Source organism: Oncorhynchus keta, unplaced genomic scaffold (genome assembly GCF_023373465.1).
Source record: "Oncorhynchus keta strain PuntledgeMale-10-30-2019 unplaced genomic scaffold, Oket_V2 Un_contig_204_pilon_pilon, whole genome shotgun sequence".
Lineage (NCBI taxonomy): Eukaryota > Metazoa > Chordata > Actinopteri > Salmoniformes > Salmonidae > Oncorhynchus > Oncorhynchus keta.
The window spans coordinates 91,128-107,500 of NW_026282042.1; the positions used below are offsets into that span (position 1 = coordinate 91,128).

The following is a 16,373-nucleotide window of genomic DNA, read 5'->3' on the forward strand; positions in this document are numbered from 1 at the left end:
TCTGACAGGTGAGCTGGTTAGTTAGTTAGTAGGGTCACAGTAGAGTTATCTGTCAGGTGAGCTGGTTAGTTAGTTAGTAGGGTTACAGTAGAGTTATCTGACAGGTGAGCTGGTTAGTTAGTTAGTAGGGTTACAGTAGAGTTATCTGACAGGTGAGCTGGTTAGTTAGTTAGTAGGGTCACAGTAGAGTTATCTGACAGGTGAGCTGGTTAGTTAGTAGGGTCACAGTAGAGTTATCTGTCAGGTGAGCTGGTTAGTTAGTTAGTAGGGTCACAGTAGAGTTATCTGTCAGGTGAGCTGGTTAGTTAGTTAGTAGGGTCACAGTAGAGTTATCTGTCAGGTGAGCTGGTTAGTTAGTTAGTAGGGTCACAGTAGAGTTATCTGTCAGGTGAGCTGGGTTAGTTAGTAGGGTCACAGTAGAGTTATCTGTCAGGTGAGCTGGTTAGTTAGTTAGTAGGGTTACAGTAGAGTTATCTGACAGGTGAGCTGGTTAGTTAGTAGGGTTACAGTAGAGTTATCTGACAGGTGAGCTGGTTAGTTAGTTAGTAGGGTCACAGTAGAGTTATCTGTCAGGTGAGCTGGTTAGTTAGTTAGTAGGGTTACAGTAGAGTTATCTGACAGGTGAGCTGGTTAGTTAGTTAGTAGGGTCACAGTAGAGTTATCTGTCAGGTGAGCTGGTTAGTTAGTTAGTAGGGTTACAGTAGAGTTATCTGACAGGTGAGCTGGTTAGTTAGTAGGGTCACAGTAGAGTTATCTGTCAGGTGAGCTGGTTAGTTAGTTAGTAGGGTCACAGTAGAGTTATCTGACAGGTGAGCTGGTTAGTTAGTTAGTAGGGTCACAGTAGAGTTATCTGTCAGGTGAGCTGGTTAGTTAGTTAGTAGGGTCACAGTATAGTTATCTGTCAGGTGAGCTGGTTAGTTAGTTAGTAAGGTCACAGTAGAGTTATCTGTCAGGTGAGCTGGTTAGTTAGTTAGCGGGGTCACAGTAGAGTTATCTGTCAGGTGAGCTGGTTAGTTAGTTAGTAAGGTCACAGTAGAGTTATCTGTCAGGTGAGCTGGTTAGTTAGTTAGCGGGGTCACAGTAGAGTTATCTGACAGGTGAGCTGTTTAGTTAGTTACTTGCCTAGGTAAACATGTTTATATATCCCCTGGTTTTCACTTTGTTCCTCTCACTTGTACCTCACCAGTAGGAGGGAATGTGTTTGTAGACTTCCTGTGTGTTTCTTACTCTGTCCATAAGCAAAAATATTAATAATTGGTCCACACATGAAAATATGAATTTTATTTGTATATTCTCTTTCGCTGCCTCTGTGTTCCAGGGTGACGGCCCAGCGCAGTATTGAGGATGCTGAGGAGATAGAGCGGGAACGGAGACGAAGGGCCAGGGAGAGACAGGGAGACCAGGACCCACACACCCACACTGGCCCAGCCAGCACCATCAGCCCCACACCGGACAATGGGCTCCCGGAGCTATATCCAATGTAAGTCACAAAGCTGAATGGAGGCTAACAGCTACCACTTTCCTGCTGTAGAATCCTACAATAGAACATGCTGCTCTGGTTATCGTAGACTGCACTAGGGTGTAAGACGAGACGTCCCACACCAGTCTTGTTGTCATCTGTAGCAGCTGAGTAGCTCAAGTCATGTTTGTAACGCATGACGTGAACTGCTTACTGTAGTCGCGCAACGGTCTAAGGCACTGCATCTCAGTGCTAGAGGCGTCACTACGGACGCCCTGGTTCGATCCTGGGCTGTATCACAACCCGGCCGTGATTGGGAGTCCCATATGACGGGGCACAATTGCTCCAGCTTCATCCGGGTTAGGGTTCGGCCGGGGTAGGCTGTCTTTGTAAATAAGAATTTGTTCTTAACTGACTTGCCTAGTTAAATTAAGGTTAATTTAAAAAATATTAAAAATACAAATGTATTTTTACTGTAGGTAATCTGACTGTCTCAATGGTGCTGATTAGACTGTAGGTAATCTGATTGATGTCTCAATGGTGCTGATTAGACTGTAGGTAATCTGAGTGTCTCAATGGTGCTGATTAGACTGTAGGTAATCTGACTGTCTCAATGGTGCTGATTAGACTGTAGGTAATCTGACTGTCTCAATGGTGCTGATTAGACTGTAGGTAATCTGACTGTCTCAATGGTGCTGATTAGACTGTAGGTAATCTGACTGTCTCAATGGTGCTGATTAGACTGTAGGTAATCTGACTGTCTCAATGGTGCTGATTAGACTGTAGGTAATCTGACTGTCTCAATGGTGCTGATTAGACTGTAGGTAATCTGACTGTCTCAATGGTGCTGAATAGACTGTAGGTAATCTGACTGTCTCAATGGTGCTGATTAGACTGTAGGTAATCTGACTGTCTCAATGGTGCTGATTAGACTGTAGGTAATCTGACTGTCTCAATGGTGCTGAATAGACTGTAGGTAATCTGACTGTCTCAATGGTGCTGATTAGACTGTAGGTAATCTGACTGTCTCAATGGTGCTGATTAGACTGTAGGTAATGTGACTGTCTCAATGGTGCTGAATAGACTGTAGGTAATCTGACTGTCTCAATGGTGCTGAATAGACTGTAGGTAATCTGACTGTCTCAATGGTGCTGATTAGACTGTAGGTTTGTGACTGTCTCAATGGTGCTGAATAGACTGTAGGTAATCTGACTGTCTCAATGGTGCTGAATAGACTGTAGGTAATCTGACTGTCTCAATGGTGCTGTGTGACTCAAATCTGACTGTCTCAATGGTGCTCAAACCTAGACTAGGTAAACTGTCTCAATGGTGCTGATTAGACTCAAATCTGACTGTCTCAATGGTGGTGACTAGGTAAACTGTCTCAATGGTGCTGAATAGACTGTAGGTAATCTGACTGTCTCAATTGCTGAATAGACTAGGTAAACTGTCTCAATGGTGCTGATTAGACTGTAGGTAATCTGATTGATGTTACTCAACCTCTGACACTGGTGCATTCATGTGTGTATTGGTGACTCCAAACCTATTGTATTGAATCAATGACTCTTAAAGATGTGTGGTAGTTTACCTTGTTCCTTGGTTACTCAAACCTACTGGTGACTCAAACCTATTGGTGACTCAAACCTACTGGTTACTCAAATATATTGGTGACTCAAACCTACTGGTGACTCAAACCTATTGGTAACTCAAACCTACTGGTGACTCGAACCGATTGGTGACTCAAATATATTGGTGACTCAAACCTATTGGTGACTCAAACCTATTGGTGACTCAAATATATTGGTTACTCAAACCTACTGGTGACTCAAACCTATTGGGGACTCAAACCTACTGGTGACTCAAACCTACTGGTGACTCAAACCGATTGGTGACTCAAACCTACTGGTTACTCAAACCTATTGGTGACTCAAACCTATTGGTGACTCAAACCTACTGGTGACTCAAACCTACTGGTGACTCAAACCTACTGGTGACTCAAACCGATTGGTGACTCAAACCTACTGGTTACTCAAATATATTGGTGACTGAAACCTACTGGTGACTCAAACATATTGGTGACTCAAACCTATTTGATGACTCAAACCTATTGGTGACTCAAACCTATTGGTGACTCAAACTTACTGGTGACTCAAACCTACTGGTGACTCAAACCTATTGGTGCCTTAAACCTACTGGTGACTCAAACCTATTGGTGACTCAAACCTACTGGTTACTCAAACCTATTGGTGACTCAAACCTACTGGTGACTCAAACCTACTGGTGACTCAAACCTACTGGTGACTCAAACCTACTGGTGACTCAAACCTATTGGTGACTCAAACCTACTGGTGACTCAAACCTACTGGTGACTGAAACCTACTGGTGACTCAAACATATTGGTGACTCAAACATATTGGTTACTCAACCCTATTGGTGACTCAAACCTACTGGTGACTCAAACCTATTGGTGACTCAAACCTATTGGTTACTCAAATATATTGGTGACTCAAACCTACTGGTGACTTAAACCTACTGGTGACTCAAACCTACTGGTGACTCAAACCTACTGGTGACTCAAACCTATTGGTGACTCAAACATACTGGTTACTCAAATATATTGGTGACTGAAACCTACTGGTGACTCAAACATATTGGTGACTCAAACCTACTGGTGACTCAAACATACTGGTAACTCAAACCTATTGGTGACTCAAACCTACTGGTTACTCAAACCTACTGGTGACTCAAACCTATTGGTGACTCAAACATATTTTTGATGACGGACTCATTACGAGTATTTGCAAGGTTGCTACATTTCTAGTTAAGAAAAATCTAGTTAAAGAAACATCTGCAGGTGTGTGGTCGTGGTTTCAAATGTTACACTGGAAATAAATGGTCCTTTAACCAGAATGTTTTTTTATTTATTACCAGAGATCTAATTACGCTACATTCTTAGAAAAAAAGAGTTCCAAAAGGATTCTTCGGCTGTCCCCATAAGAGAACCCTTTTTAGTTCCAGGTAGAACCCATTTTAGTTCCAGGTAAAACCCGTTTTAGTTACAGGTGGAACCCTTTATAGTTCCAGGTGGAACCCTTTTTAGTTCCAGGCGGAACCCTTTTTGGTTCCAGGCGGAACCCTTTTTGGTTCCAGGCGGAACCCTGTTTAGTTTCAGGCGGAACCCTTTTTGGTTCCAGGCGGAACCCTTTTTGGTTCCAGGCGGAACCCTTTTTGGTTCCAGGTGGAACCCTTTTTAGTTCCAGGCGGAACCCTTTTTGGTTCCAGGCGGAACCCTTTTTGGTTCCAGGTAGAATAACTGTTATTATTGTACTTGTTAATGTTATTATGTTATTATGCTACTTGTTAATGTTTTAATGCACTTCTATGCAGCACATTAATAAATCAACCTAAACTATATTTATTTTTGCTTTGTTGCAACAATGAGAAACGAGAAATGACAGAAGGCCGGGGCTACAGGAAGAGAGCATGCCTTCGTCCCAAAAGGCACCCTATCCCCTGTGTAGTGCACTACTACATAGGGCTCTGGTGAAAAGTAGTGCACGACTACATCGGGCTCTGGTCTAAAGTAGTGCACTACTACATAGGGCTCTGGTCTAAAGTAGTGCACTACTACATAGGGCTCTGGTGAAAAGTAGTGCACGACTACATCGGGTTCTGGTGAAAAGTAGTGCACGACTACATCGGGTTCTGGTGAAAAGTAGTGCACGACTACATCGGGTTCTTGTGAAAAGTAGTGCACTATTTAGGGAAATGGGTGCCATTTGGGACACAGTCCATAGCTCACTCAGAGGAAACAGGATGCAGCAGTGGCGTCCGTTCCGTTGGCAGCGAGGTCGGTCGTTCAGTTTTTGTGTATGTTTCCATGGCCACAGTACCATGTGTGTCCCGTTGCCATGACGCTGAGCCAAAGGCCCTGGGGTCTGGCTAACACCTGTCATCTGCTGGGCTAAACTGAAGCAAACAGGAAAACGCTCATCCAGAGGCCAGGCTCCTAGTGGCCCGGGACTTTAATGCAGGGAAACTTAAATCAGATTTACCTAATTTCTATCAGCATGTAAAAATGTGCAACCAGAGCGAAGAAAATTCTCATCGACGGGGCTGTAGTGGAGCAGGTTGAGAGCTTTAAATTCCTTGGCTTCCACATCACCAACAAACTAACATGGTTCAAACACACCAAGACAATTGTGAAGAAGGTACGACAAAACCTATTCCCCCTCAGGAGACTGAAAAGATTTGGCATGGGTCCTCAGATCCTCAAAAGGTTCTACAGCTGCACCATTGAGAGCATCCTGACGAGTTGCATCACTGCCTAGTATGACAACTGCACGGCCTCCGACCTCAAGGCACTACAGAGGGTAGTCCGTACGGCCCACAGTACATCACTGGTCCAGGACCTCTATACCAGGCGGTGTTAGAGGAAGGCCCTACAAATTGTCAAAGACTCCAGCCACCCTAGTTATAAGACTGTTCTCTCTGCTACCGCACGGCAAGGGCTACCGGAGCGCCTAGTCTATGTCTAAGAGGCTCCTAAACAGCTTCTACCCCAAGCCATAAGACTCCTGAATATCTAATCAAATGGCCACCCCCCACGCTGCTGCTACTCTCTGTTATTATCTATGCATAATCACTTTAGTAACTTTATCTAAATGTACATATTACCTCAACACCGGTGCCCCCGCACATTGACATTGACTGTCGGTGCCCCCTATATACAGTCTCACTATTGTTATTTACTGCTGCTCTTTAATTATTTGTTTGTCTTATCTCTTACTTACTTTTTAGGGTTTTTCTTAAAACTGCATTGTTGGTTAAGGGCTTGTAAGTAAGCATTTCACTGTTGTATTTGGCGCATGTGACAAATACAATTTGATTTGATGATTTGACACACACACACACACACACACACACACACACACACACACACACACACACACACACACACACACACACACACACACACACACACACACACACACACACACACACACACACACACTCGGCTGCTGTAGGCTGACTGCAGGTGTTTGGCTGTAAAGATTCACTTCCTGTGATCGCTGCCTGTCCCCTGACCTCTCTACAGTACCTGACCCCTCTGTCGTTTCCCCTTTCAACATTGTGCTGACTGCTAAAAATATTACAGAAGCCACCTGATTGTTTTCACAGTGGTTAGCAGCTAGCACGTTTAGCCACCTGATTGTTTTCACAGTGGTTAGCAGCTAGCACGTTTAGCCACCTGATTGTTTTCACAGTGGTTAGCAGCTAGCACGTTTAGCCACCTGATTGTTTTTACAGTGGTTAGCAGCTAGCACGTTTAGCCACCTGATTGTTTTCACAGTGGCAGCAGCTTGCACGTTTAGCCACCTGATTGTTTTCACAGTGGTTAGCAGCTAGCACGTTTAGCCACCTGATTGTTTTCACAGTGGTTAGCAGCTTGCACGTTTAGCCACCTGATTGTTTTCACAGTGGTTAGCAGCTAGCACGTTTAGCCACCTGATTGTTTTCACAGTGGCAGCAGCTAGCACATTTAGCCACCTGATTGTTTTCACAGTGGTTAGCAGCTAGCACGTTTAGCCACCTGATTGTTTTCACAGTGGTTAGCAGCTAGCACGTTTAGCCACCTGATTGTTTTCACAGTGGTTAGCAGCTAGCACGTTTAGCCACCTGGTGTTTTGGTGCCCTTGAGGTGAGGCAGACAATCAACTATTGGCTTCAAGATGGATGTCCTACGTAACAAACTATGAAGAAAAAATAATATTTCTAAAAACAGTTGTCTAATATGTACACTACCGTTCAAAAGTTTGGGGTCACTAAGAAAAACAATTGTCCATTAAAATAACATCAAATTGATAAGAAATACAGTGTAGACATTGTTAATGTTGTAAATGACTATTGTAGCTGGAAATGGCAGATTTTTAATGGAATATCTACAAAGACGTACAGAGGCCCATTAACAGCACTCCTGTGTTCCAATGGCACGTTGTGTTAGCTAAGCCAAGTTTTTAATTTTAAAAGGCGAATTGATCATTACAAAACCATTTGCAATTATGTTAGCACAGCTGAAAACTGTTGTTCTGATTAAAGAAGCAATAAAACGGACCTTCTTTAGACTAGTTGAGTATCTGGAGCATCAGCATTTGTGGGTTCGATTACAGGCTCCAAATGGCCAAATGGCCTCAAAACAGAATAGAAAGAGGAGTGGGAGGCCCCGGTGCATAACTAAGCAAGAGGACAAGTACAATAGAGGGTCTAGTTTGAGAAACAGACACCTCACAAGTCCTTAAATAGTACCCGCAAAACACCAGTCTCAACGTCAACAGTGAAGAGACGACTCCGGGATGCTGGCCTTTCAGGCAGAGTTGCAAAGAAAAAGCCATATCTCAGACTGGCCAATAAAAACACAAGATCAATTAAGATGGAGAGGAACTCTGCCTCGAAGGCCAGCATCCCGGAGTCGCCTCTTCACTGTACAATGCAGCTTCCTGTACTGGTTACAGCTCAGTACAGCAACCAGTTACTGATAGAGGAATGAGCTCTGTGTTCAACAATGACTGGTTACATCTCTACCTCCAGTTACTGATAGAGGAATGAGCTCTGTGTTCAACAATGACTGGTTACATCTCTACCTCCAGTTACTGATAGAGGAATGAGCTCTGTGTTCAACAATGACTGGTTACATCTCTACCTCCAGTTACTACTAGAGGAATGAGCTCTGTGTTCAACAATGACTGGTTACATCTCTACCTCCAGTTACTGCTAGAGGAATGAGCTCTGTGTTCAACAATGACTGGTTACAGCTCTACCTCCAGTTACTACTAGAGGAATGAGCTCTGTGTTCAACAATGACTGGTTTACAGCTCAACCTCCAGTTACTACGAGAGGAATGAGCTCTGTGTTCAACAATGACTGGTTACAGCTCTACCTCCAGTTACTACTAGAGGAATGAGCTCTGTGTTCAACAATGACTGGTTACATCTCTACCTCCAGTTACTGATAGAGGAATGAGCACTGTGTTCAACAATGACTGGTTTACAGCTCAACCTCCAGTTACTGATAGAGGAATGAGCTCTGTGTTCAACAATGACTGGTTACATCTCTACCTCCAGTTACTACTAGAGGAATGAGCTCTGTGTTCAACAATGACTGGTTACAGCTCTACCTCCAGTTACTGATAGAGGAATGAGCTCTGTGTTCAACAATGACTGGTTTACAGCTCTACCTCCAGTTACTACTAGAGGAATGAGCTCTGTGTTCAACAATGACTGGTTACAGCTCTACCTCCAGTTACTGATAGAGGCATGAGCTCTGTGTTCAACAATGACTGGTTTACAGCTCAACCTCCAGTTACTACGAGAGGAATGAGCTCTGTGTTCAACAATGACTGGTTACAGCTCTACCTCCAGTTACTACTAGAGGAATGAGCTCTGTGTTCAACAATGACTGGTTACATCTCTACCTCCAGTTACTGATAGAGGAATGAGCTCTGTGTTCAACAATGACTGGTTACATCTCTACCTCCAGTTACTGATAGAGGAATGAGCTCTGTGTTCAACAATGACTGGTTACAGCTCTACCTCCAGTTACTGATAGAGGAATGAGCTCTGTGTTCAACAATGACTGGTTACAGCTCTACCTCCAGTTACTACTAGAGGAATGAGCTCTGTGTTCAACAATGACTGGTTACAGCTCTACCTCCAGTTACTGATAGAGGAATGAGCTCTGTGTTCAACAATGACTGGTTACATCTCTACCTCCAGTTACTACTAGAGGAATGAGCACTGTGTTCAACAATGACTGGTTACATCTCTACCTCCAGTTACTACTAGAGGAATGAGCTCTGTGTTCAACAATGACTGGTTACAGCTCTACCTCCAGTTACTACTAGAGGAATGAGCTCTGTGTTCAACAATGACTGTTAAGGTGGGTTAAAATGACAAATCATCAAACGCATAAAACATTATTAAACATTAAGACACGACCACTGAAAAGTACTAATCTGAACCACTTACTACTTAAACTTGACAAAAATGAATAATGAAGGTTTTTTTTCATTTAATAGATGGGACCTGCATTTTTTTATGTTCACTACAACAAATATTCATGTTCAAGTTAATTCAATAATTTTAATTCAGAATACTTCATGTAATTTAATGGAAAATAGTGAATAAAACATAACAGTTAAGTATGTACAACTTCTAAAGATAACCATATGGGTGCTTATGTCACTTTAACTTTTTAATACTGATATACTTTGAGTTGGGTTTACTACAACGGTTCTAGGCAACGGGAGTTAGCAGAACTGATATACTTTGAGTTGGGTTTACTACAACGGTTCTAGGCAACGGGAGTTAGCAGAACTGATATACTTTGAGTTGGGTTTACTACAACGGTTCTAGGCAACGGGAGTTAGCAGAACTGATATACTTTGAGTTGGGTTTACTACAACGGTTCTAGGCAACGGGAGTTAGCAGAACTGATATACTGGTTCTAGGCAACGGGAGTTAGCAGAACTAATGATTTTTTACACTGTGTTAATAAACAGTTAGGAATTTAGCCGAATTAGCCTGTTTTGAATTCAGTTGACAATGCATTAGGTTGAAGTGTTGAAGGCTGTAAGTATTGTCTGTCTCTTTCGAGGGTCGACCTGGCCATCTCTCGGCCTGGCTAACCCTGTCCTTTGGTGTAGTTACTCTTGAAGGAAATGTTGAATATAGCACTATATTTCCTATGGTGCAAGATAGATCTATCTGTTGAACAGTTAGAAATGACTGGATCACCTTTAGGTTTGACTTGTTATTAACAATTTCACTTCAGGTGTGAGAGTGAGCTGAAGGCTAGTGGCTGCCAGTTGGCTCTGGAGGAGGACGAGGGCTTCAGTGACTGGACCCAGAGGTTGGAGAAACGCAGACAGCGCCACCTGGAGGAACAGGAGTCCTCGGAGGACCATCAGCCCCAGCAGCATCAACCCCAGCAGCATCAACCCCAGCAGCATCAACCCCAGCAGCATCAACCCCAGCAGCATCAACCCCAGCAGCATCACCCCCAGCAGCATCAACCCCAGCAGCATCACCCCCAGCAGCATCACCCCCAGCAGCATCACCCCCAGCAGCAGCATCACCCCCAGCAGCAGCAGCAGCCCCAGCTGCTCACACTAAACAGAGCCTCCCCAATCAGGCCCTGCTTGAAGACACGTCCTGGACCTGGGCCCGAGGAGAGGGAGGAGAAGGAGGTAGAGTGGGAACGAAGAGCCAGCAACAAGACACAAGACACTTCAAGAAGAGTAACAGATGACAAGGTAGAGTTAGGATTGTGTATATGCCGCGCTGTATCCAATCATCACTCAAGTCACAGTGTCGTCTTTATTCACGGCAGGGCAAAGAGGGGGAAGCTGATGTTTGGTGTTGTGATGCCAAACTTGACCGCCAATGACGTTTGATGGCAAAAGTCAAAATTGGACTATAAAGTGTTCTTCTGAATGCTCTGTTTTGTTTTTAGGTCGTGGAGAAGAAGAAATCTGAGCTGAAGATCTCCTACACCTCTAAGGTCATGAGACACGTCAACAGCAACGGGAAGCAGCTGGAGCGGAAGTGACCTCATACCTAGTTGCAGGAAACTGTCTCAAGGTAACACACCTGAAATAGTCTATATGTGTGTCCAAAATGGCACTCGAATCCTTAAATAGAGCCTCATCTGGCCAAAAGTAGTGCACTATATAGGGATTAGGGTGCCATTTGTCTGGTCTAAAGTAGTGCACTATATAGGGATTAGGGTGCCATTTGTCTGGTCTAAAGTAGTGCACTATAACGGGAATAGGGTGCCATTTGGCTGGTGCCACTTTAGGGTGCCATTTGGCTGGTCTAAAGTAGTGCACTATAATGGGAAAGGGGTAACATTTAGCTGGTCTAAAGGGACTATACGGGAATAGGGTGCCATTTGGCTGGCCTAAAGTAGTGCACTATAATTTGGGTATAAAGGGGTAAGAGGAAACATTTGGCTGGTGCACAATAAAGTGCCATTTGTCTGGTATAAAGTAGTGCACTATAAGAGGAATAGGGTGCCATTTGGCTGGTCTAAAGTAGTGCACTATAACGGGAATAGGGTGCCATTTGTCTGGTATAAAGTAGTGCACTAAAAGTAGTGCACTATAACAGGAATAGGGTGCCATTTTTGGTCTGGTACTATAACAGGAATGGCCTATTAAAGACTATAAGAGGAATAGGGTGCCATTTGGCTGGCAAAAGTACTATAACGGGAATAGGGTGCCATTTGGCTGGCCTAAAGTAGTGCACTATAACAGGAATAGGGTGCCATTGGGTTGGTCTTAAGTAGTGCACTATCAAGGGAATAGGGTGCCATTTTGGACACCGATTCAGACTGGGGCCAGATCTCACTATTGTAATGTCCAAATTCAATTTAAAGAGGAGGAGAACTCAACACAAAGACTGAAGCTGTCTGAGTTTCTTTATTTATAGTTTCCTTGGTTTCAGTCTTATCTTCCTGCTACAGATGGAGGATCTTCATTTGAGCCAGTTTTCTACAGCAGGAAAATAATCCCGCAGCAACAGGAAATGTGAATTATAGAGTGGATTATTATTAATGGACATTTTTGAAGAGGTTGATACATCATTCGTAAGGATAAATCAAGTCTGAAATTGTTAAGGGGAAATGACAAACTTCAGAAGCCTTTTTAAACCTCAAATAAACTAGACGTTTTACATTTCCTGCGTTGCAGGAAAGCTCTCCTGCAACACGGCGATCAAATTAAAATGTATGGGTGATCGCTTGTAGAGAGAGAATAATAACTTCTGTAAAGCATCTATCAGTTCCTACTTCATACTGAACTGAAAAAGATGCATGACAAGATCAGTGACTCTCATCACTTCCTGTATGGGCTAGCTCAACATCCTTCCTTAATTTAACCAAGCCTTAAGAGTGAGCTAGTATCGGGTGTTGAGACACAGCTAGAGACACAGATAGACATGGCTGAGACACAGGTAGTCATGGATGAGACACAGATAGTCATGACTGAGACACAGATCGTCTTGGATGAGACACAGGAAGACATGGCTGAGACACAGCTAGAGACACAGATAGAGATGGCTGATACACAGATAGTCATGACTGAGACACAGATAGTCATGGAGGAGACACAGAAAGAGATGGATGACACCCCGAAAGACATGGTTGAGACACAGATAGTCTTGGACGAGACACCAAAAGACATGGATGAGACACCAAAAGAGATGGATGAGACACAGAAAGAGATGGATGAGACACCGAAAGACATGGATGAGACACAGATAGTCTTGGACGAGACACCAAAAGACATGGATGAGACACCGAAAGAGATGGATGAGACACCGAAAGAGATGGATGAGATACGTACTTCTTCCTTGTTTGTCACTGAAGGAGACAGGTAAACATTTCAAAGCAAACTGAGGGAATCTTGTGGATTGATAAAATGAGAACTGTCCAAAGTAGTTCATAACTACAGCAGTGGAGATATTAGAAGGTGTTACATTTATAATGCAGTTTGATCATAGTGAGAGACGGAGCAGCTTCCTCCAACCTGTCCTCTAACTATGGACTTTACTTTCATCCTCTCCTCTCCTCTCCTCTCCTCTCCTCTCCTCTCCTCTCCTCTCCTCTCCTCTCCTCTCCTCTCCTCTCCTCTCCTCTCCTCTCCTCTCCTCTCCTCTCCTCTCTCCTCTCCTCTCCTCTCCTCTCCTCCTCTCCTCTCTTCTCCTCTCCTCTCCTCCCCTCCCCTCCTCCTCTCTTCTCCTCTCCTCTCTTCTCCTCTCCCCTCCTCTCCTCTCCTCTCCTCTCCTCTCCTCTCCTCTCCTCTCCTCTAGTCGTAGTGGCAGCTTGGGAGGGCAGAGACAGGAGGAGGTGGATGGAGAGGTTCCCGGGGGGCAGCTGGAGACAGAGAAGACACCAGGCCAGGGACAGGGCACCCTGGAACAGCTGAGACAGAGACAGCAGGAGGACCAGGAGGAGATGGAGGAGTTGAACCGCAGGAGAGAGGAGAAACGCAGAGCCAGGGAGGAGGAGGAGCACCAGAGAGAGAAAGAGGAGCAGCACAGACAGGAGCAGGCGGAGGTGAGACCTGGGTCCGTTATAATGAATGAACAGGGGGGTCAGATCCTAGACCAGCACTCCTACTCTGAGACTGGTATGTACACTATCTGTGTGTGTGTATATGCATGTCGCTGCATGTTGGTAACACTTCCTATGAACACCCTCTTCATAATGCATTGTTAGCACTTTTCTAACACCTTGTGAGCTCTGACATAATGCGTTATAATGCATTATAATGCACAACAGAGGTCAGTTCAGGCTCATGTACAGTGGGGCAAAAAATGATTTAGTCAGCCACCAACTGTGCAAGTTCTCCCACTTAAAAAGATGAGAGAGGCCTGTAATTTTCATCATATTTTCGACCATAATTTGCAATTAAATTCATTCAAAATCCTACAATGTGATTTTCTGGATTTTTTTTCTTCTCTTTTTGTCTGTCATAGTTGAAGTGTACCTATGATGAAAATTACAGGCCTCTCTCATCTTTTTAAGTGGGAGAACCTGCACAATTGGTGGCTGAAGGAGGCAGGAGGAGAAGAAGAGGGGTGTGTTCTAATGTAGTTTCTCTGTCTACAGGAGGAGAGGAAGAGGGGTGTGTTCTAATGTAGTTTCTCTGTCTACAGGAGGAGAGGAAGAGGGGTGTGTTGTTCTAATGTAGTTTCTCTGTCTACAGGAGGAGAGGAAGAGGGGTGTGTTCTAATGTAGTTTCTCTGTCTGCAGGAGGAGAGGAAGAGGGGTGTCTTCTAATGTAGTTTCTCTGTCTGCAGGAATAGAGGAAGAGGGGTGTCTTCTAATGTAGTTCCTCTGTCTGCAGGAGGAGAGGAAGAGGGGTGTGTTCTGATGTAGTTTCTCTGTCTACAGGAGGAGAAGAAGAGGGGTGTGTTGTTCTAATGTAATTTATCTGTCTGCAGGAGGAGAGGAAGAGGGGTGTGTTGTTCTAATGTAGTTTCTCTGTCTGCAGGAGGAGAGGAAGAGGGGTGTGTTCTAATGTAGTTTCTCCGTCTACAGGAGGAGAGGAAGAGGGGTGTGTTGTTCTAATGTAGTTTCTCTGTCTGCAGGAGGAGAAGAAGAGTGGTGTGTTGTTCTAATGTAATTTATCTGTCTGCAGGAGGAGAAGAAGAGGGGTGTGTTCTAATGTAGTTTCTCTGTCTGCAGGAGGAAAGGAAGAGGGGTGTGTTCTAATGTAGTTTCTCTGTCCACAGGAGGAGAGGAAGAGGGGTGTGTTGTTCTAATGTAATTTCTCTGTCTACAGGAGGAGAGGAAGAGGGGTGTGTTCTAATGTAGTTTCTCCGTCTACAGGAGGAGAGGAAGAGGGGTGTGTTGTTCTAATGTAATTTCTCCATCTGCAGGAGGAGAGGAAGAGGGGTGTGTTCTAATGTAGTTTCTCTGTCTGCAGGAGGAGAGGAAGAGGGGTGTGTTGTTCTAATGTAGTTTCTCCGTCTGCAGGAGGAGAAGAAGAGGGTGAAAGACGGGATAGAGAGTAGGAGGATGGCGGCTTCAGAGAGAAGGATGAAGAACCTCAGTATTTCCAGCATTGAGGGAGACGAGTCCTTCAGCCCCTTCAGTCCCATGAGCCCCACCTTCAAGGTACTACTGATGTCAATCTCAATCAAACAATCAATCAATCAAACAATCAATCAATCACATAACTTCAAGATACTACTGATGTCCCGGTATCAATCAATCAATCAATCAATCACATAACTTCAAGGTACTACTGATGTCCCGGTATCAATCAATCAATCAATCAATCAATCAATCAATCAATCACATAACTTCAAGGTACTACTGATGTCCCGGTCAATCAATCAATCAATCAATCACATAACTTCAAGGTACTACTGATGTCCCGGTATCAATCAATCAATCAATCAATCACATAACTTCAAGGTACTACTGATGTCCCGGTATCAATCAATCAATCAATCAATCAATCACATAACTTCAAGGTACTACTGATGTCCCAAGTATCAATCAATCAATCAATCAATCACATAACTTCAAGGTACTACTGATGTCCCAGTATCAATCAATCAATCAATCAATCATAATCAATACTACTGATCAATCAATCAATCAATACTACTGATGTCCCGTATCAATCAATCAATCAATCAATCATAACTTCAAGTACTACTGATGTCCCAGTATCAATCAATCAATCAATCAATCATCAATCAATCAATCAATCATAACTTCAAGATACTACTGATGTCCGGGTCAATCAATCAATCAATCAATCACATAATCAATACTACTGATGTCCCAGTATCAATCAATCAATCAATCACATAATCAACTACTGATGTCCCAGTATCAATCAATCAATCAATCAATCAATCACATAACTTCAAGATACTACTGATGTCCCGGTATCAATCAATCAATCAATCAATCAATCAATCAATCAATCAATCAATCACATAACTTCAAGATACTACTGATGTCCCGGTATCAATCAATCAATCAATCACATAACTTCAAGATACTACTGATGTCCCGGTATCAATCAATCAATCAATCAATCAATCAATCAATCAATCACATAACTTCAAGATACTACTGATGTCCCGGTATCAATCAATCAATCAATCACATAACTTCAAGATACTACTGATGTCCCAGTATCAATCAATCAATCAATCAATCAATCATAACTTCAAGATACTACTGATGTCCCGGTATCAATCAATCAATCAATCAATCAATCAACTCAATCAATCAACATAACTTCATAACTTCAAGATACTACTGATGTCCCAGTATCAATCAATCAATCAATCAATCAACATAACTTCAAGATACTACTGATGTCCCGGTA

At 43.5% G+C, this 16,373-nt stretch overlaps 2 protein-coding genes across 6 annotated transcripts in view; both read left to right on the top strand.

Annotated features, from left to right (window-relative positions):
* LOC127920754 (zinc finger protein rotund-like) overlaps positions 1–11,087 on the top strand; it is a 48,098-nt gene extending 37,011 nt beyond the window's left edge. For both annotated transcript variants that reach the window (XM_052504775.1, XM_052504774.1), the window contains exons 2-4: positions 1,319–1,480; positions 10,289–10,769; positions 10,970–11,087. In XM_052504775.1, coding sequence (XP_052360735.1) covers positions 1,319–1,480; positions 10,289–10,769; positions 10,970–11,065 — 739 coding nt within the window. In that variant the 3' untranslated portion in view covers positions 11,066–11,087. The remainder of the gene's footprint in view (positions 1–1,318; positions 1,481–10,288; positions 10,770–10,969) is intronic.
* Positions 11,088–12,401: 1,314 nt separating this feature from the next.
* The window catches only part of LOC127920765 (caldesmon, smooth muscle-like), a 60,856-nt gene continuing 56,884 nt past the window's right edge, over positions 12,402–16,373 (top strand). For 2 of the 4 annotated variants that reach the window (XR_008107334.1, XM_052504802.1), the window contains exons 1-3: positions 12,402–12,890; positions 13,327–13,573; positions 14,999–15,139. Coding sequence is in view for 3 of the 4 variants with exons in the window: in XM_052504802.1 (XP_052360762.1) it covers positions 12,454–12,890; positions 13,327–13,573; positions 14,999–15,139 (825 nt within the window). In the remaining variant the exon portion in view is untranslated. The remainder of the gene's footprint in view (positions 12,891–13,326; positions 13,574–14,998; positions 15,140–16,373) is intronic. The other 2 variants (XM_052504804.1, XM_052504803.1) reach the window with 2 other exon arrangements.